The sequence below is a fragment of the Hetaerina americana genome, unplaced genomic scaffold (genome assembly GCF_022747635.1).
Source record: "Hetaerina americana unplaced genomic scaffold, ioHetAmer1.1.p SCAF_1, whole genome shotgun sequence".
In the NCBI taxonomy this organism is placed as follows: Eukaryota; Metazoa; Arthropoda; class Insecta; order Odonata; family Calopterygidae; genus Hetaerina; species Hetaerina americana.
This window is the reverse complement of record NW_027286069.1, coordinates 122094372-122116116: the sequence shown is the minus strand read 5'-3', so window position 1 is coordinate 122116116 and position 21745 is coordinate 122094372. Positions and strand designations below refer to the sequence as shown.

At 41.2% G+C, this 21745-nt stretch overlaps 1 protein-coding gene across 1 annotated transcript in view; it reads left to right on the top strand.

Annotated features, from left to right (window-relative positions):
• LOC139687143 (D-beta-hydroxybutyrate dehydrogenase, mitochondrial-like) overlaps positions 1-21745 on the top strand; it is a 93519-nt gene that overhangs the window by 69727 nt on the left and 2047 nt on the right. Inside the window, exons 4-6 of the mRNA XM_071584280.1 lie at positions 5448-5634; positions 9578-9730; positions 21185-21352. Of these exons, the coding sequence (XP_071440381.1) occupies positions 5448-5634; positions 9578-9730; positions 21185-21352 (508 nt within the window). The remainder of the gene's footprint in view (positions 1-5447; positions 5635-9577; positions 9731-21184; positions 21353-21745) is intronic.

The window sequence follows — 21745 nt, the reverse complement described above, 5'->3', positions numbered from 1 at the left end:
AGAGGCTAGAGGGGAGCGGAGATTGGCAAGGAGGCAGAGGGGGAGGTGGAATTGACACAAAATCGAAAAATAGAACAACATGCTCACCGCAACTATTGCAACATACGAGACCCAGGTTTCAACCTACAAAGTATTGATCAAGACTTCGCAAGTCGAAACAAAGGCCACGAACACCAAAACTCATGCGGAAAAACACAGTGTCCACTCTCCGATATGCATCGCTTCCACAAAGTAACAATTCTAGGCCACTCCTATCAGTGAACGACATTGAGGCCCGGATGCTGATAGGCCATACAGATGTAAATGAATGCCATTTCAAGAGTTTTTAATTCTATGGGGATATCGGATGTGGGAAGGGACGCTAGGACGGAAACATTGTAACACTGGTTGAAAGGGGTATTATGATGGGAAGCATGTTTAGGGATGGGGAGACCCACGGGCGGGGAGGAGGGATTGCACGAGGCGCGGTGGTTATTAATCCTAATGTTAAGTGGTGTGGAACATTGGCCTATGTAAAAGGACGGGCAGAGTTTACAGGTTAGAAGATAAACAACATTCTTGGAAGTGCAAGAGGAATAGGTGAAGGGCGGGAGAGAGTTAAATGGTGGGATGGAGTGGGGTGGAGTGGTGAAAATAGGGCAGGTTTTGCATCTTGCTCGATGACATGGAGTGGGTATGGCTCTGGGGGTGTGAGGGGATTTTGGGAGCGGCCTGGTGAATTTGAGGATATCTGCTAGGTTGGCGGGACGTTTGAAGGTGACAGAGGGGCATTTGGGAAGAAGGTTGGAGGAAGTGTTGTGATTTTTGAGGATGGGGAATAGGTCTTTGAGGATAAATTTGAGAGACTGAATGCCTGGGAAGTAGGTAGTACAGATTGAGAGAGGCTGGGAGTCTGTGGTTGAGGCAGGCTTGGGGGTGTAGGAATGTTTAAGTATTTTTTTATCTTTCTTTTAGTATCTTTTTTTTAACTTCCCTCCCTCCTGATACCCATATTACTATGGCCACTATCGATGTCACCTCCCTATCCCTCCTTGCCAATTTCCGCTCCCCTCTAGCCTCTCCTCTCCCTTTCCTCTCCCCAACCATTCCTCTCACCCCTCCTTGGCCTCCCGTTCTCCCCTTCCCCTACCCTCCTTCCCTTTCTCTCGCACCCCTCACCTCTACAATTCCAGCAGTCATTACTTCTATATCTTCAGATGAAGACGGATTGTTTCCGTCGAAATATCAAGAAATAACGTGTGAGTGTTCTTCTTTTTTTGTGTTTCTATATTTTGTGTTACTGTGTATTGTACTATTCGGCACTTCCGTGTTACGTCTACGAAAGCATATATATATATATATATATATATATATATATATATATATATATATATATATATATATATATATATATCCGGACGCCCCATTGTCTCCAGCATCAACTCACCCACTGAACGAATCCCCGCATTAATAGATCACCACCTTCAACCCATAGCCACTTCATTCCCTTCTTACATCAAAGATTCCTACTACTTTTTGGAACGTCTACATTCAATATGAATTCCGCACAACACGACCATTCACATGGCCTCAATAGACGTTACATCTCTCTACGCTTCCATTCCTCACAAATAAGGCGCAGATGCCCTGAAATATTAACTCTGCCTATGGCCCACACCACACACCCCATTCACAGATTTCCTAGCCGAAGTAAGCCAAGCTGTTATCATCAAAAATGCTTTCCAATTTAACGGCGAAATATATTTGCAAATAAAAGGCACTGCAATGGGCTCGCGTATGGCTTCTGCATACCTGCATATTTTTTATGAGTAAACTTGAACATAACTTTCTGCAACAACAAACCTTCAAGCCTCTCTTCTGGCCCCGCTATATTGATGGCATTTTCCTCCTTTGATCCCAAGGATGCGAAACTTTATCCTATTTTATTTCCTCTCTCAACTCCTCCTCCTCAGTATCATTCACTTCTTCTATATCCGACTCGAACATCACTTTCCTAGATATCGATATTCACCTCCAAAACAGTAGGTTTTACACCGCAGTTCACATTACATCAACCAATAACCAACGACATGTTCAAATTAAATAGCTGCCACCCATTGCATAAGAAACCCTCCATCCCCTTCTCACTCTCAGTCCGTGGCTTCCTTCTCTGCAACAACACCCACACCCAACATGACTCCCTCGGAAATTGTGGGTATCCTGAAAAATTACTGAACAGTAAAATTCCCAAACCATCAACACAATACACTCCTCTCCCCAAGCCAAACCGCCCAAAATGCCCTAATCTCATCATCACTTTCTTCCCCGGAATGCACAAAATTAAACATTTAATCCGTGAAATCTTTCCATTCATTAATTACAGCAGTCCACATCACTTTTATCCCCACATTTTCCCTCCGTTTCGTTTAAACGGCCGTCGAACTTTAAAGACATCTTCCAGTCGACAAAACCACCTGCGAGCACCCCGCCCCTGTCCGCACCATGCAACCGCCAATGCTGCAAATGCTGCCATCTTCTAAGACCCTACACCTCCCTTACTACCAACTACCAACCCGACGACACCTGCATCTCAAAAAACATCATATATCGCCTCTCCCGTAACTTCTGCTCTGCCTTCTACGCGGGCGAATGCACGACCACCCTTTCCCTCCGCATGAATAACCACCGCTATTCCACCAAACCTCCCACCCTCCTTAATTATCCCATCCCTACTCACACTGCTTCCCACTAACAATCTTTTGATGACTGCTTCTCCGTGTCGGTGATTGAATTCCTTCCCAAATCTGCAAGTATCATATAGGTGAGAACCCGCGAGATGGCGCATATCTGGGTGGCCCAGTCATTTAAACCATCTGGACTGAACCACGCCCAATTAATGCCTCCAATAGCTGCCTACACATCCCCCCCACCCCTTGTTCATTTTCTATTGGTCCCTTACCTCTCCTTCCCCCACCCTCCCCCGCACATGTCCTATCCGCTCTTCCCCGAGAACGCCTTTCTGATGACGACGACCGTGCCGTCGAAACATCAAAACTACATATGTGAGTGTCCTTTCTTTGTGCTTTTATGTTTTAAAAATCTACATCTGTGTTTATATATATATATATATATATATATATATATATATGGAAATAATGTATTATAATGTATTATAACCCTCTCATGATGCGTGCCACCCTTTCACTCCTATTAGGTCACCGTACATACATCAGCAGGTTTCGCACGTTTTTCACACCACCCTTCCTATCTGGGTTTTTAATAGTGAGGGTTTTTTTCACTAAGGATATTAATTCACAATTCTTATGCTTTCCCCACATAGGTATTCATCTTTTCATTTTTTCGAAATGGATCATTTATTTAATTAGTCATTTATATTATTATTTATTTTTTAAAATATATATTATTTGGTATTTTCTTTTGATCACTGTAAAAATGTCTACATTCTTTGCTACAATGTTTGTTTACGTATTTTTGCATATAAACAACAAGAGTTTAGGCGAAAGAAGGGACTATCTAGTTTCACAATCGCTTCAACATATACGTGTCGTTATTTTCATTTAATTCAAAATCCTGTAAAAGACACTGTTCCTCGCAAATCCATTTATTTTCCACATGCAGGCTGAAGAATAAACATCTGTTCCCGAGCTCTTTGAGTAATTCAAACCTCATTGCAGTCCCTACATTTTTTCATTTATTACCTTTCGCACTCCTTCAATTAGCGCTTTGCCGAATAATTTCCCCGATACACCCAAAAAATCCATTTCTAAATTTACTCTTTGGTCTTTTCTTTTTTACTCTTCGATTCCTCCAATGATTGGTGAAATCAACTTTTTACATGCAAAAATTAAACGATTCGCAAACAAAATCAAAACTTTTCACTTCTTCGCAAACTCATTTTCGCTTATTTCGACTTAATTACACCGCATTTCAGATTCTAATCCATTTAACTTCTTTCATACTCTGCGCCAATTCTATTCAATCCTCTAAAGCGCTAATTCCAACTGTCTCCGACTTTGCATTCATGCCAAATAATCTTGTCTCACTTATTTTTTTCATTTCATTCAACTCCGGTGCCCTCTTCTTCTTTTGGCGTTCCTATGCATTCATTTCAAAATATTGTCTTCAAGATTATTCTGCATTTTTACACAGCTTATGAGAGAGGGTATATTCTTTATTTGCTTTCTTTCAAGACATTTTAGCATTTATTCATTTCCCTCGTACACACCACGGACCCGCTTTTGTCCTTCCTCTTCTCCAGCTCCCATCATTCACTCTCTCTGGTGCCATCCGCGGAATTTTACACTTTTTAATTTCCTGAATATCATCGTCAATACTTATTGATGGCGCCCTTGCCTTGCATTTCCTCATCAAACTATCCTAAGCATCACTTCCCTCTGCCACATTTATATATACTTCACGTTCCACATGACACGAGGGCATGCATCCATATCTACTTGCCTTGTGTCTTTCCTACTTTTTTATCATGACTAGTCCCGCACAGTGAACTTCTCATTACACTTGTTTCATTCACCAAAACTATCAGCCTTTCATCTTATATCTATTTAGAATTAGCCCCTTACCACGGATAAATAACGTATTTATGCTTGACCAAAGATAATAATTTTTCCATAGACTTGCTTAGCAATCACTTTTTAAAATGCGTTCTTTCTCACCCCAGTCCATTCAACGTTCATGCCAACTTAATTTAGCAGCAATTCAAGTGGTGCCATGGGCTTGAACAAATTTCTTTACGTGCAAATTGGCGCGGTCATTCAAAACTGATCCTCCACCCTGACTTCGCAGCGCACACTATCGTCGACTCTTGATCATTAAGTACCGAAATATTTCCATCACAGTCAGCAACACCCTGCGATTTCTATTTGTGTTCCGCATATACTGACATCCAGTTGTCTTATCGTCATTTCATTTACCAACGACCTCTCCTTTTGATTAATTCGATAGAATAACAGTGAGAGCACAAGGAATGTAATGGACGATTCCAATTCTAAGGATTAGGGTGCAATCCTTTTTACTCTTGTCTCCCTCATTGACTACCAATATTGGACCACACACAAATAATGTCCTTGGCAAGTGAGTCTAGCTCTCGGGCGAAATTTTCTAATTCAAAATGCATTTCGTTAAAAATCAACAATAATGTCAGAATACGATTGAAATTGATTAATACAATTCAAGTGCTGTCTAAACTTTTTAAGAAAATACGGCGTCAATTTATCTTCAAGACGTGTTCATTCGGGATTTTCTATTTCAAAATTGACCTGATGCACGAGTATTCATTCACGCGCCACTTCCCCTGAAGGTATTTCCGTTTTGAGCACAGCTTTGAGGGTTTGAAGATCTTCAATCTTCATTCAACCAGCGGTCCCCTGACGTGTGTTCTATCGGCCACGCCCTCAGCTCCCTTCCCTTGATGACCCCTATCCGTCCAGGGCTTCACAGTGTTCGCCGGCTTCGAGGACACGGGCACGGAGAGGTCTTCGGACTGCACCACCACGTCGGCGCTCAAGGAGCAGTCCTCTGGTCGCGTCCACATCCTGCAGCTGGACGTGTCCTCCGAGGAGCAGATCCAGAAGGTCAAGGAGTACGTCCAGGACAACCTGCCCAGGGGAGCCAGTGGTGAGGAAACACTCGTTCGCACACTGCCACTCCTTTGTTTCTTCAGCTGGGGCCGGCAGATGGAAGACTCTCTTCCACCGCTCCAGCCTTCTTATATCGAAAACAAAGAGATCATCAAGAGGATGAGAGTATTTTTTAGCACATCTTGTCAGCCAGGACATTGTTGCGGCGACTACGAGACGAGCACCTTAATTCAAAGTCAGTTCTTAGCGCACGGTCGCGGCTTCCCTCATTAATTTATATTAGGCGATGGATATTTCATCTCCTAATGAAATTTTGGAAAGTTAGTTCGATAGGTATGGAATGGGAAGATATGTAAGTAAAGCAAAGGTGGCGTGGTCTTTCAGAAAGCGGAAGGCTAAGTGGAAAATAAGAGGGCAAAAACTATAGCGGGTAGAACGTAAGGAGAAGAATTGCGCTAGGCAAAGAGGCTTTCATAAGGAGGAGGAAGTTGATAACAGGGACGTTGAGTAAGGGTGTTAATGAAAGACTCGTAAAAACTTTGATATGGAGCGTAGCTATGTACGGCGCGGAAACGTGGTCATTGAAGTAGGAGGATAGCCGTAGACTGGAGGCTTTTGAAATGTGGGTGTGGAGAAGGTAAAATGGACAGAGAAGAAAACAAATGAGGAGGTGCTGGTATGTTGGGGTTGGGGAGGGAGGGAATTGCTGGATAAATCATGAGGAGAATATGAAAAATGGATTCGAAGCATATAAATTCTTAATGGGATGTTGAAGATTGTGATAGAGGGGAGAATGATAGGGCAACAAGGAAGGGGCAGGAATAGGCGATTGGGGCGTTGGTCGGAATGAAGGGAGGAAGTATGTGGAATTAAAGTGGGGATTATTATAGTGCTGGATGTTGGGTTGTGTTTTGCCGGAGGAGCAGAAGCATGGAAGTTGTCACCATGCAGTTTGGCAGTTTTTATTCAATAATAACTCTGCTACAACCTTAAGTAATAGATGGCCGATAATAATAATAATACAATTTCGGGCGAATATATTCTTTCCAAAATACTCCACTCCCAGGAATTATCTAGGGTGACTCCTCATTGATTTATCCTTTAGAATTGTCATGAATCCAGAGCAAATTAACTGTTTACCCTCAGAACACCCTTTTCGCTCTTTTTTTATTTAAATGACATGGAAATTTAGTCCTCAGAAGCAAAAAAATATATTTTATGGGCACCAAGATTATGAGGACAATTGGAATAATATGATTCCAATTGAGTGTCATGAATTTGAGGTATGAACACTTTCATAAATTCGAAGTTGAGTACGTTGATAGACTCTGATGTCGAGAAAGAGGATTCAATTATATGTTTATGTTTTTAATCTAATTCTCGACATTGTAGAGATTCCGTCTCACATGACGCACGCCTTTTAGATGCCGGTCTCCCTTGATGCGTCCGTTCTTCATTAACGATCCTTGACGTAATAATGAGCAAATTAGGACATTTTTCTTCTAGACATTGATTTGAAACTGCAATTTTATACCTGAAGATGATGTAATGCATCGAAATCGGTTATGGATTATATCAATATCTAGCGGAAAAGTGTAATAATTTCATGTTCAACAGTTTATTTATATGTTCGAATTAAATAATGCCTGAAACTAAGCCGTTTATGATTATTGAAGTTCCTTGATTCAAATCGCACCAAGCGTAAGGCACGAGGCCATGAAAATGACTGTTCACCTTCATTATTACTTTGAATCCCATGGTTTGTTTCTCTTTTTTACTTACATATATTTAAAGTATAATTTTACTTTAAATGACATTTTGTTTTAAATCTGCAATTGCCTTGGGATTATTTTTATATGATACACGATATGCAGCATACACTTCGAATTGTCGGACCTACAATTTTCATCTCAGCTTGCCCTTTGATGTTTCGTTCATCCTTCGTACGTTTTTGTAATCGGTCACACATAAAATTAGAAGAATGGGCATTCAAAAATTACACCGAGAGGATTTGCAACGTTTATTCTTTGGCGATAAAACTATTTTTTTCGAATTTCAAAATGAAACAAATAAGTTATGACAGTATTTGTGAACGTTATCGCTATATTTGGGTCTCCAACTTGTTCTCAAATCAGGTTCTTCTTTCGGCTGGCAATTAACTTTCGCGATACTTTTTCCGGCATCTGAATTTATAATTTAAATGGCTTAGATTTAGACTTGTGAGCGAACTAAATCTGTCTGATGGACTAGTCATTTATGTACGGCGTGATAAAATGTTCCACCAAATGGAATTGCTATGATTTTTACGGTTAAAATATTTTATATGAGGTGTATTTAAAGAAAAAGCTGTATTAGCCTTGGTGAAGAAAATTCAGGGATATTTCATGAGAACAAATATGAAGTCGGCCTTATATCGCCACAAATAATACACTCTTGCCACCAAAACAGGATATTTTCATTGTGTTTAGAGCAGCAGGTTGACTAATAAGTATAACATATTTATTCAAATTATTTTATTGGTCCAAGAGACTTCCGGATTTAGGGGTTTGAATGATATACACATAACAAATCATTCACCATTGACTTATCTATAAATGTGTTGGCTTGCCTAGATGGACCACTTTTGCATAGCTTGATTTCAATCACTTAATATGTTCGGTAACACGACTGCACTGTTATGTTGGCGTTTTTTTCTCTCCACTAAACATGGAATTGAATTGATCCGTTTAATAATGGCATTAAATTCCTGAAATGTAATGGAACTACTTGGTCAGACAATGCTGCATTCTTGAAATAGAGTTGAAATATATTTTATCGATCGCGTCTCAAAAACCTGTCCTGCCAGAAGGGAATTAGTCCTCAACAAAGGCTAAAACTGTTCTGAAAAATAATGTCAAGTAAACACAACTTAACTTCCAGCAGGACGTTGGAAGAACCCGAAGTTGTCATTAAGGGCATCACGATATTCAATGAACAATGCAAGCGTACCCTCCTCTCGAATAAAATTAATAGCTTTCTCCCTTTCTTTATTAAATCTGTGCTTGGTCATTTGAATGAATGCACTAAGGAATCAAAGTTTTCTTTGGTCACAAACGATTATTTTTTTCCCACAATTCGGTGTCTTGTACCCATCGCTCCTGTGCTAAAGGAAGCACAATTTTCCTGTGAGCGAATGATTTCGTGTGCACCCCCCCTCCCAGATAGTTAGACTGGTTTGGCACAGATTTTGGAAAATGCGACATCTTTCAAGCAGAGAACGAATTTGCGCATTAACGCGCAGCCTACTCGTATTTTGGCGAAGAAGAACTCTGAATGAGGCCAGAATTTTTACCGCCAAAACCCTTCCCACAACCACGGGGCAGGTTTGGTTTTCCTTTTTTTCAAATCAACATAATCGCCCGAATTCTAAGAAACAGTGGTGGATGCCGCGACAGTAACTTTTAACGGAGTCATATGCATAACAAAGTAACAATTTCGAAGTGTAAAGGTCAAGGTTTTTTACACTTTGATATTTTTGCAATATATTTTTTCTGCGTTCCTCATAGATTTTCCTCAAAATTATCTTTGCCAACAATAATATGAACCTCCGTAATTTCATTTGCAATGTTGAACTCTAAAATGTAATGGGTGACTGCTTCGCGTTCTTCGGGCGTACTTCCGCCTGGATTCAAGATGACGCCTGAATGATCAGAGAGGTGAAAACTTTAAAGTTCATATTTGGGTAAATACAGTTTTTTTTAACGGGAGAAGTTAAGACTTCTCCAGAAGTTGATGGCCTAAACGCTAGTTTTGGATGATGGCAGCTTGGAGGCTTATAATGTAAGGAGCACGAAGTGGGAGTGGTATTACCGAACGTCTCAACGCCACGAGATCGCATCTGTAAACACTCTTCCCTGACGCAGGAGAGGTCACGGGTCTTTACCGCCCTAACGTACCCCTTCCTCCTCCCCCCCCCGCTCCCCTTTGCGGTGTCCCACCAGGAATCTGGGCGGTGGTCAACCTGGGCGTGTGGGCGTGCTTCGGGGAAGCGGAGTGGCTGCCGTTCGCCGCTGTCAAGCGCTGTGCCGAGGTCAACCTCCTGGGCGCCATCCGCCTCACCCAGATCTTCCTGCCGCAGCTGCGCCGCACCAAAGGTGAGCGCGAACCCCCGCAGACTCGTTGCCCTCCACCGCACCACTACCGAGTCAAGTGCGGTGAAATTAACACGAGGCCCAATACACTTGAAGTTACACATTAACATTGTTGGCACCGTACGCTGATTGTCCCTAACGTCATTAGCCTGACATGATATTTAAGGATTGGGCTCACTTAATGAACAGCAAATTTGGATCATTTTACCGATTGAATAACATTTATAATAATAATAATGAAAGTCGTGTGATCGACCATGACGTCGCGCGCAGCGTTGACCGTACCTCATGGCCATCCGGAGCTCTAGGCCACCAGGGATCTTTCCATCGCGAGTAGGGCACACGGTCCCATCCTGCCCGAAGAGATCGCAAATCCCTGCGAATCGCAGCTATTGCGATGCCACATTTCACAGACGGTTGCATTTGGTCTTAACAGCGTATAGTCATGTCCGACAGGACCGGGATTATTGGACCGGACGCAAATTCCAAACTCCAAATTTCTTGATAGGACTGATTGTAAACAAACGTCAGCACTACTGTCTTGTGGAATAGACAACACACTAGAGGCTGCTTTGCGGGGTACTAAAAAATAATTACCTGTACGATACCAGAGTGACAAGATCGATAACTCATGGATATGAAGCTATGATAAATACTAATTAACAGTCCAGAAATTGTTCGACTGCATTTATTAAAATGATATAAATTCCACAATTTTAGGCATATTTAGAGACACATTTAGAACAATCATGTCTCCTAATAATACAAGCCAGACCAAATATGTATATATTTGTTGGACAACAAAAAGTAACCCGAAGCTTATTTAATTCTTTTAACATCCCCAAGTTTTCCTTATAAAAAATCATTCAAATAACATCTAAGGTGTACAAAACCATAAAAATCTCAGGTATAAAAGAAGACATGTTCTTGTGCAAAAGAGCCTAGACCTCATTGTTTCAACATGAAAACATGATGTCAATTTTTCCGCGAACGACAAGGGATAAGAATAACATTGACCAACCGCGGTACTATTGATAAAATAACCGGGTCAAAATTAGTCTGGTGTGTTTTCACCCCCTGCCACATACCCTAGCGGTGATTAGCAGGGTAATAAAAAATAAAAATTATAAAAAAGAACAAACAATTCTCACGCCTTTTCTATCATAAGTGTTCTTGACATATCAAAAATTAGTGACAAAATTTAAAATAGGGCAAAGAACGTTGTCCTTCGTCTGTATAACACACCGCTCCTCTTTATTCCCCCTGTCAGCTATACGATGAGGGGGGGATTTTCACTTGTTATGCGTAAGAAGACAGTCACCGTTCAGAGTTATGCATTTCTCCTAGGGTTTCTTGGGGTTTCGAAGGTCGCCATGGTAGAATTCAGCAGATCGCGTCGAAAACCATTTTTCCACCTCTTGAATGACGTCATTAGTATTGTCAAATCTCTGGTGACCCGATTGTGATTTTTTGAGTTCTGAGAATAAGAAAAAGTCTCTCTGGGCGAGATCGGGAGAATAGGGAGGATGTGGCAAAAGTTCAAAGCCACATCGATTTGATTGGCGGTCGCGCCATGTTTGCTTCTGGAAAGGAGTCGGTAGTCGTGGAACCCAGAGTGCTGACACCTTTGACATGTACAATTCTTCGTGAATAATTTTCCACGGCACACTGCCGTAACTAAGACCATCAGTATCATTCATGATCCTTTGGAATTTGTGGTTGCTCTTTGGTCTAATATTAGGATGAAGTCCTCCACTTTCTTCTTCACTGTGGGGTAGTATGTTCGATGAGTGATGGTCTTCCACTTCTTGGATCGTCTGTGATGGGGACACGTGACCAGTTTGAAAATTCTTTTTCCACCTATCACAATTGCATCATCTCCATTAAAACAACCAGGATTTCATCGTGGATTGGCCGGGAACTCTAACCTTTCAAATGATGGAGCTTAATCACACTGCGAGCCTCTTTATCTTCTCCATTATGCGAGTTACTTCAATCAATGGCTTCCTCAAAAAACGGAATCAACATTAATAGCTATAATTTATAGAATCATGATAATAAGGATTAACAAATATGCAGATAAAATGTTATCCAGAATTCTCGGTTATTTCATAATAATAGTTACGTAAATGTGATGACCGTACGTACTTCATTCTCTGATTACCTCCTGAGTCGGTCATTTTGTAGCCGTAGGTATTAGTTGGGTGAATTCTTCTCGGGTCTTCCACCGGGTCAATGGCTCCATGGCAGCTATGGAGCCATTGACCCGGTGAAAGACCCGAGAAGAATTCACCCAACTCATACGTCGGGAAAGCACCAGATCTTTCGTAGGTATTACGTTGTATATAATTAAAATCAGTAGGTACTTGAGGCAAGTAACTGTTGCAAACAATCAATTTACGGTTTCGAATGATCAATGGAAAAGGAGGTCTTCCAGTTCCATCCCTTACAGCGTCAAGAAAGAGTCGTGCCACCAAAACAACATCACCCCGTTTCAGCAATTTTTTGTGTCGCAAATAATGCAGTTTATTATGGGGCGGGTGGGCGACCCAACCGCCGGAAGAGGCGCCGGTTATTGCAAACCCAGCGGCGAGATTTGGCGCAATATGTGGCCCGCTCTCACCCCGCCCATGTGTTAGGGCCTCTGCTGCCTTGAGAATTACCCCGGAAAACCTGTTCCAAAGTTCCAGAGGGCCATTTCGAAATAAAACGCCCATTGTGCGTTTAAAGTAAAACACAAATGCTAAGGCATGAGATGCAATGAAAAAGAGTGACAATGGATTCAAAATCCCCCTTTCATTAAAGGTTTCACGAACACTCTATGGAGCAATGTTGTTAAAAAATTTTATTCCTGAATAATTAGTACTCCAAGACATCACTTAATTTAAGATTAATAATATATGTGTACATATATTATTATTTATTATTAGGTAATTTACCGGTTAAGGTAGGTTTTTAGATGGACATAATTACTAATTAAATAATTTGTGACCCCTAGCAAAATACAACATCCTACTCTACATCAGGTCCCTCTTCAGATCTGAGTACTTTCTTCCTCCCTTCATCGCGGCCAACATCCCTATCCTGCTCCTTCCCTTTCCTCGTTTGCCTAACATTCTCCCATCTATCAGTCTTCAACATCCCACTGCCGGTCAACACCCCCTTCATCCACTTTTCCTGCCTCCATAGGATTGCTCCCAACAAACCCCTCTCTTCGCCCACCATACCGAGTACTTCCTCGTTTGTTTTCTTCTCCGTCCATTTCACCTTCTCCATTCTTCTCCACACCCACATTTCAAAAGCCTCCAGTCTACGCCTATCCTCCTGCTTCAATGACCACGTTTCCGCGCCGTACATAGCTAAGCTCCATATCAAATTTTTTACGAGTCTTTTCTTAACATCCTTACTCAAGGTCCCCGTCATCAACTCCCTCCTCCTTGTGAAAGCCTCTTTGCCTAGCGCAATTCTTCTCCTTACATCCCTACTACTTTGACCGTGTTGGTCCAAAACACTTCCGAGATACGTAAACTGTTCTACCTGCTCTAGTTTTTGCCCTCCTATTTTAATGTTTAGCTTAGCCTTTTTCTTTCTGGAGAATCGCATAACCTTTGTTTTTTTAATATTGATTCTCATCCCATACCTGTCGCACTGAATTTCCAATTCAATAAGCAGTGCTTGGAGCTCCTTGGCTGACTGACAAACTAAAGCTTGGTCATCAGCAAACCTAACTGATTTTACGAATTCCCCGCCCACTTTCATTCCTACCTCCAGTTCTTCCCATGCCTCTTTGATCATTTCCTCTGCATACAGGTTGAACATCAACGGTGATAATGGGCAACCCAGCTTTACACCCCTACCTAACACTGCCCATCCTGACTCCCCGTTTCCCATTCGTACCTGAGCAGTCTGAGACATGTACAGGTTGCGGATTAGCCTCCTTTCCCTCCAATCAATTCCTATTTTCTGCAATATACTCATTAGTTTTTCTCAATTCACTCTATCAAACGCTTTTTCGAAATCTACGAAACAGGCAAATACCTCCTTGTTGTGTTCCATATTCCTCTCGATTAATAATCTCATTACTGCAATGGCATCACGCGTACCTCTCCCCTTCCTAAACCCAAACTGATCATCCCCTAATAATCTATTGCCTACCTACTCTCTATCCTTTTGCTTATGATCCTGGGAACAACTTTAGCTGCGTGGGATATCAAACTAATTGTCCTGTAGTCCTCACATGACGTAGCCTTTACATTTTTCGGAATAGGAACTAAAACTGATCTCACAAAGTCTTCCGACCAGATTCCTTTCTCTTAGATACTACGGATCAGCCCATATAGCTTCTTCCTCCCATATTTTCCTAAGCATTTTAAAAGTCCCGCGGGAATGTTATCCACCCCCACGGCCTTATTTAGTTTCATCTCCCTCAATGCCCTTTCTATCTCATTGTCTAGTATGCCTGGACCTAAGCTACATTCCCCTACGTCATTTTCCTTTTCAATGTCTAGCTTTGTTGGTCTAAGCTCTTTACTATACAGTTCTTCTATATACTCCTTCCATCTCTCTTGGATCTTTCCTGCGTCAACTATTACCTTACCCGCCTTATCTCTAACTGTTAGCATAGATCTCCCTTTCATACTTCCCGATAACGATTTAACTTTGCTGTACAGCACACCGATTTCTTCCTTCCTCTGCAGACTTTCCATATTCTCGCACTGCGTCTTCCACCATGCTTCTTTTGCTTTATTTTTTGCCCGCCTGAATTTATTATTTCATTCTTTGTACTTGATTTTGCCTAATTCTGTATTTACATTCCTTCATTTTCGCCGCTCATCCATCTTTTTAATCATATCATCCGTGATCCATGGTTTTCTAGTCCTTTTAGCGTTAACGGTTCCAATAGTGTCTTTTGCGGCTTTAGACAACCCTTTCTTGATACTTTCCCATTTTTCTTCGATAGTACTTAGCTCTTTACCATCCTCCATGATTTCTTCTACCGCCTGTTTGTATTCCTTCATTTTCAAACCATTTAATATCTTCTACATTCCATTTTCTAACTCGCCGCCCCTTCCTTATCTTTTTGAAACGGACGCTACATTTCATAACAACTAAATTGTGTAAACATGTACATTTGTATATATATATATATATATATTTATATATATATATATTTATATATATATATATATATATATTTATATTTATTTATTCTGTTCCGTCCTTCTTTTCCTTGGGTAAGGTGGTGAGGACCACCGAAAATTTTGAAACTAATGAGTTTCTTTTCTTTTTTTGTGTGTTTCTGTCTTTTTCCTCTAGCGCTAACTTCATGTACATTATTATTCACGTCCGTGAGGCTTTCACAGTGTTATATATGCATATGTATGTATGTGTATATATATATATATATATATATATATATATATATATATATATATATATATATATCGAAAATTCGAGTTAATGAACATACTTTGCAATATTTAATGGTGTGCACAAAATTTATTTTGTAACCTGGTTTCGATGTATTACATCACCATCAGGTAACAAAATGAAGTAATTAGAAACTGTATTCCGATATCCTTGGCAAACGTTTCCCTTATCTTCCTCCCACCCCCCTCTTTCCCCCTTCCTCCACCCTCCTCTCCCCCCCCTCGCCTCTCTTTTCCCGCCGCATCCACTCCCCTCCTCCCGGCACGTGATACAAAACGGCACTCAACTTCAAATTGTTACCTGATGATGGTGTAATGCATCGAAACACGGTCGAAAAGTAAATGTTATCCAAATGAATAGTGATACTATCATTTATTCATATCCCATGTAATTCTAAAGTGACGGAGAAAACATTTTATCTGCAATTTTTTCATGTTGTAATGTTCATTAAATTTTGAATTTTAACAGAAAATTTAAAGAAGCATCTTTACTCTTCAAAGGTTGTGAAACATCAATGTTTCAATCAATATGGGTTCAGTCGGACAAAAAAACTTACTTATTTGACGCTCTTGAGAAAGAAAATATTGAATGGAAAATTTCGCGTGGCACGGAGTTAACGTCACATTTTCGAATGTTATGTCGCCAAGCAATGTGCACGCCAGAACACTCACGCAAGGACCTCTATCGAGAAAGTAGGGGTACTATCGTTGTTTAATGGGATCGATTTTTCATGGATACAATACTTTAATCATTTCATACGGATGAAGTACAAAGTAAAAGCAATTATTATTTTCCCAGTAAAAAAAAGGGTAACAAGTCACCTTCGTAAGCGGAGGAAGTAAAATATCTGTGCACGCAGTGGAGAATATAATCCTCGTAGGGGTTTCTTTCTTCCGATTGCTTATGAGGTTCAACGGCAAAAGTTTCCCATTCCGTGTTTGAGGAGGAGGCGGCTCACTGCAATGGCTTAGCATCAGGTCAGATGGCTAATAATTTCCACGCGAAGGGGGGCGAAGGAGTCTCACTCGGAGAGAAAGTTATTTGGCAAGGCAGCGTGTGGGCTCCGATTCATTTTCCGCCCGTTCCCAGTCGATGTGCACCCTCGCAGGGCAAGGGATTATGGGCGGCGGGAGGGAAGGGAACGCCGTGACTCGTGGACGTCTTCCCGACTGTTTGCTCTCCTTTCACCCGACCTCGCCTTTCGATCGGACCAAAGTCCACGTGTCTGAAAACCAGCGCTTATAGCCACTTGGAAACATCTTCAATATCTTGGTTCCTCTGTGCTGTTGAAATGAAGGTCTCTTCGTAAGTGCAGATCTTTCGCATTCCCACGAGTGCCCGTTTAATACTTAAATACCATGGTCAAAATATCATTTCCCTTTCGCATCCCATCTCACGTTACTTCTCCAAAAAAGGGAAAAAATTAAGTTTTCATGTAAAGTATTTCTTCATTGTTTAATGAACCATGTAGTAAATAGCTATATTTACTGTAGCAAGGTTATTATGTCCTCTTTGCAATCAACGATGTCGTGTATGTAGTTTGGGAATATTAAATTACAGATGAAATCTCTGACATACATTGGAAAGATGATTCTTTTGCAATGATGTAGAAAATGTACTATTTATCCTATTGAACTAAGGTGGGATAAATCATGTGAATAATATTGAGAGATTAAGTGTGGAACAGATATATATATATATATATATATATATATATATATATATATATATATATATATATATATATATATATATATATCTGGCCGGAAGATTTTGTGAGATCAGTGTTAACTCCTATTCCGAAAAAGGTAAAGGCTACATAATATGAGGACTACAGGACGATAAGTTTGATATCCCACGCAGCTAAAGTTGTTCTCAGGATCATAAACAAAAGGATAGAGAGTAGGGCAAATGATTACTTAGGGGATGATCAGTTTGGGTTTAGGAAGGGGAGAGGTACGCGTGATGCCATTGGAGTTATGAGATCATTAATCGAGAGGAATATAAAACACAACCAGGAGGTATTTGCCTGTTTCGTAGATTTCGAAAAAGCGTTTGATAGAGTGAATTGGGAAAAACTAACGGGTATATTGCAGAATATAGGAATAGATTGGAGGAAAAGGAGGCTAATCCGCAACCTGTACATGTCTCAGACTGCTCAGGTGCGGGTGGGGAACGGGGAGTCCGGTTGGGCAGTCTTAGGAAGAGGTGTAAGGCAGGGTTGCCCATTATCACCGTTGCTGTTCAACCTGTATGCAGAGGAAATGATTAAAGAGGCATGGGAAGAACTGGAGGTAGGAATGAAAGTGGGCGGGGAATTCGTAAAATCAGTTAGGTTTGCTGATGACCAAGCTTTAGTTTGTCAGTCAGCCAAGGGGCTGCAAGCATTGCTTAGTGAATGGGAAATTCAGTGCGACAGGTATGGGATGAGAATCAATATTAATAAAACAAAGGTTATGCGATTTTCTAGAAAGATAAAGGCGAAGCTTAACATTAAAATAGGAGGGCAAAAACTAGAGCAGGTAGAACAATTTACGTATCTCGGTAGTGTTTTGGACCAACACGGTCAAAGTAGTAAGGACGTAAGGAGAAGAATTGCGCTAGGCAAAGAGGCTTTCACAAGGAGGAGGGAGTTGATGACGGGGACCTTGAGTAAGGATGTTAAGAAAAGACTCGTAAAAACTTTGATATGGAGCGTAGCTATCTACGGCGCGGAAACGTGGTCATTGAAGCAGGTGGATAGACGTAGACTGGAGGCTTTTGAAATGTGGGTTTGGAGAAGAATGGAGAAGGTGGAATGTACAGAGAAGAAAACAAATGAGGAAGTACTTGGTATGGTGGGCGAAGAGAGGGGTTTGTTGGGAGCAGTCCAATGGAGGCAGGAATAGTGGATGAAGCGGGTATTGACCGGCAGTGGGATGTTGAAGACTGTGATAGAGGGGAGAATGTTGGGCAAAAGAGGAAAGGGAAGGAACAGGATAGGGATGTTGGCCGGGATGAAGGGAGGAAGAAAGTACTCAGAGCTGAAGAGGCACCTGATGTAGAGTAGGATGTTGTGTCTGCTAGGGGTCACAAATTATTTAATTAGTAATTATGTCCATCCAAAAACCTACCTTAACCGGTAGATTACCTAATAATATATATATATATATATAGTTATATATATATATAGTTATATATATGTATATATATATATATATATATATATATATATATATATATATATATATATATATATGAGGTCTCATTTTTCCACGAACGATAAGGAATCAGAATAAAGTTTTCCGACAGCTCTTAGGGGGCTATAAAGTATCTGGTGTCAAAAGTAGTCTGGTGTGTAATCACCCTCTGCCACACATCCTTGCGGCGGCTTGCGGGGGACTATGCAAAAATAATAATAAATGTTAAATGAGATAAGTTAACATTATATCGTGCTACTGTTCTGGTAGAGTGTGGATTATATAATACATAGGGATTGAGTGTATATACTCATTGAAGTGAGGAAGATGAAAATGGCTCGAAACCACAGCTCTCGGCACGCATGAGGTTCACTCTCGGCCCGCTATCACCAACTGTCAACCATCAATCGATTCTCCCAGGAGGGCTGTAGAAAGCAATTCCAGTGCGTTATTAAAGAGACCAAATTTCCCATCCCCTTCCTCTGTGCGCCAAGCAAAGAGCCCGGTGGCCGACGGGGATCGAGTGATCATGGTCCCAACATCCTATCGTAAATGGTTGCCTGGTAACGTCGTGGAGGTTTTAATGAGGGACGATTCCGGTTCTGGAATTAAAGTGCGGACACGGCCCAATGTAGGGGGCCAGCTCAAAGTGTAACCGCCTCCCTCCACCCCCATCCACCTCGAAGAAGCACAAAGAAGTACGTATTGCATTTAATCAGGCCTTAGTTCATTTGCCACTGCGAATGAAACGGATTGTGCTGTGTTAATTAGAGTTCAGCTTCTGGATTAATTAGGCTCAGTGACTCATTGGGCGGCATTATTAATGCTGATGAAAGTAAAACAATCCAAGAAAGAAGCAGAATGGCAAATGTGACTCTCAATTAAATTCTTTTGCGTAACGCTCAAAAAATAAAGATGGGACTTAGTTTTATTTGTGAGGCAGTAGCACTATCGAGCATGAACTCAATTTGGACTATTTCGTCTAAGCGTAAAATTGCTGTGCCAACTCACATAAAATATATAATAATATTACTTAAGGCGAAGTGTTTGACTGTGCATAGCTGCGAGCATTTTGAGTATTGGCACATAACTTGAGGGTCATATTTACTTGGCAGAAATGCACTCAGGGGGATCACTTCAGATTGGCTATTTTTTTTTAATATTTTGATATACCATGACGCTCAGGTATTCTAACTTAAGCGAGAGCTGCAAAGCCGCAGTGAAAACATTTAAGAGAGATCATCTCAATTGGGACGAAAGGACGCATGAGATGGAATTTTTCGAGGTGTCGAAGAAGTATATAGCATATGGGATATTCAAAGGATGAATAGTAGGTTGAAATAAAAGTATGGAGTGAGATGAATTTCAGAAGAGCATGATGGAGAACACATTTATTCTTGTTTGCAGTGGTTTATTGTGTTAATACAATTTACATTTACTATATGCAATTAGTTCTATATCTTCAATTTCGTATCTGAAATAAGTCGATACAAAGTGATCAGTGCTGACTCTACAATCCAGAAATGCAAACCAAGTCAGGTACAGTGGAATCAGTTAGAATTACCACTCCGTCTGCGCGCAGATATGTGACGCTAACACGTTTGAAGCATTACCGAAAGGTATTGGCGTATTCAGCCGAAGTGCATTCCAAATATAATCTCCGCGGTTTTTTCTCCAGTAGATTTAAAAACTTTTGGGAAGTTTATAGTTGACTTTGAATTTTCTAACGGAAGGAAGATATAGTTCGGTTAATGAAGATGACAAAGCAGGAAATGTTACGCATGAAGAGGAAAGTGGGTAATTTTCTGAGCGCAGGGATGCAAAATTTAATGGAGAAGATACTGATTGGCCACAGGATTTCAGACCAAAGATGAAGCGATCCGCATTAGGAACTGGGAGGTGAATCAGGGATATAATGAGCGAATGTTGCACACAAAACGCTTGACATCAGGAGAATCCTCCGTAATTTGAAGTAGACAATTATTTGTCGTATTCTTCACACGAATCAGCACTCATCTTATCCACATTAGTAAAAGTTTTATTAAAATATTGTTTAAACGTCTGCCATTGACGCAAATGACGCCGTGCCTCGCAGAAGAAACATAAGACAGACCGCGATTATCCAAATAAACATGCTTTAGTAAACCCCGTTTTGTGGGCGCTGTAGAGTTATTTCTTCCTTTCTCGAAATCTTAGATCAATATTTTTAATAATCACCACAAATACATCAGAAAATTGGAGAGACGTCTCTTGCAATGGTACACTAACGACACTAGTGCCGATAAACCTGAAGTTTATCGAACAGTAATCTATAGTTTGTCATAATACGGTTTCCCACTCGAAGAGTCGGTAAACATGGTAGGCGCCACGGTCGACTATCACGTATTTTTATGAATCATTTTTTCGCCAACTCGTAACCGTAAAAATCGTATTATAAACGTTCTTAAACGGTAAAAATAAGTTAAAGGAAGGAACAAGACGATCCTCTGGTTGTAAACAATGGTTTTCTGAGAACAAAACACTTAAAAGTGAGATATTGTGCAGGTTGGATGAGACTTAGAAAGCTTTAGCATAAAACCTTTTCCAACCTGCTTCAAAAGTCGCGAAACGCGGTCGCCCGAAATGTGAGTCTGGAAGAAGTCGATCACATCCGACTCCCGTTTCCCAACGTGCGTTCGCCCTTCCTCAATCAACCACCCTAAGCGACTCCCGTGTTGGCCAATGTTCACTTTCGGGAAGACGGCCTTCGCTGCGTTGCCCTCCGAACGATGACGTCTCCGGCCGAAGATGGTGCCGCGGGGCGACGAACGGCCAACTAACCCGTTCTCCCGTTCCTCCCTCCACGCAGGTCGGGTCGTCAATGTGGTGAGCGCCCTGGGAAGCATTCCGACGCCGATGAGGTCACCATACTGCGCCTGCGCGGCTGCCATCCGTGCATTTTCCGACTGTCTGCGTCTGGAGATGCGGCGCTGGGGTGTGGATGTTGTGGTCGTCACCCCCGGTGAATCCCTTTCAGGTCAGCAGGCGACGGGGACACACGTCTAGTGAACGGGCAATTTCCAATCGATAAAATGCTTGGGAGGTGGTCCACGGTGCTGAAGGAATTAATGCTTCGTCGACTGACCGACTGCTTGGACTCCTTGGACAGTATTTTGGTCGATTTGAACTTTGCTGAGAACATATTTCAGTTCCTTAATGGCTTAGGGTAGAGAGGTAAATCCATATTTATGAGCCACTTGGAAGGTTCACTTTTTGTGCAGGTGAAATTTTCTAGCTTTTCTCTTTTGGATCGGTATAAAATTTCATAAAATGTTGGCTGATGTCACAGTCAATGGTTTGGAACGTGGATCTAATAATACTACTTCCACGTGAGGCTTTTAACTGTCAAGTTTTTTGAAACCATCGAAAA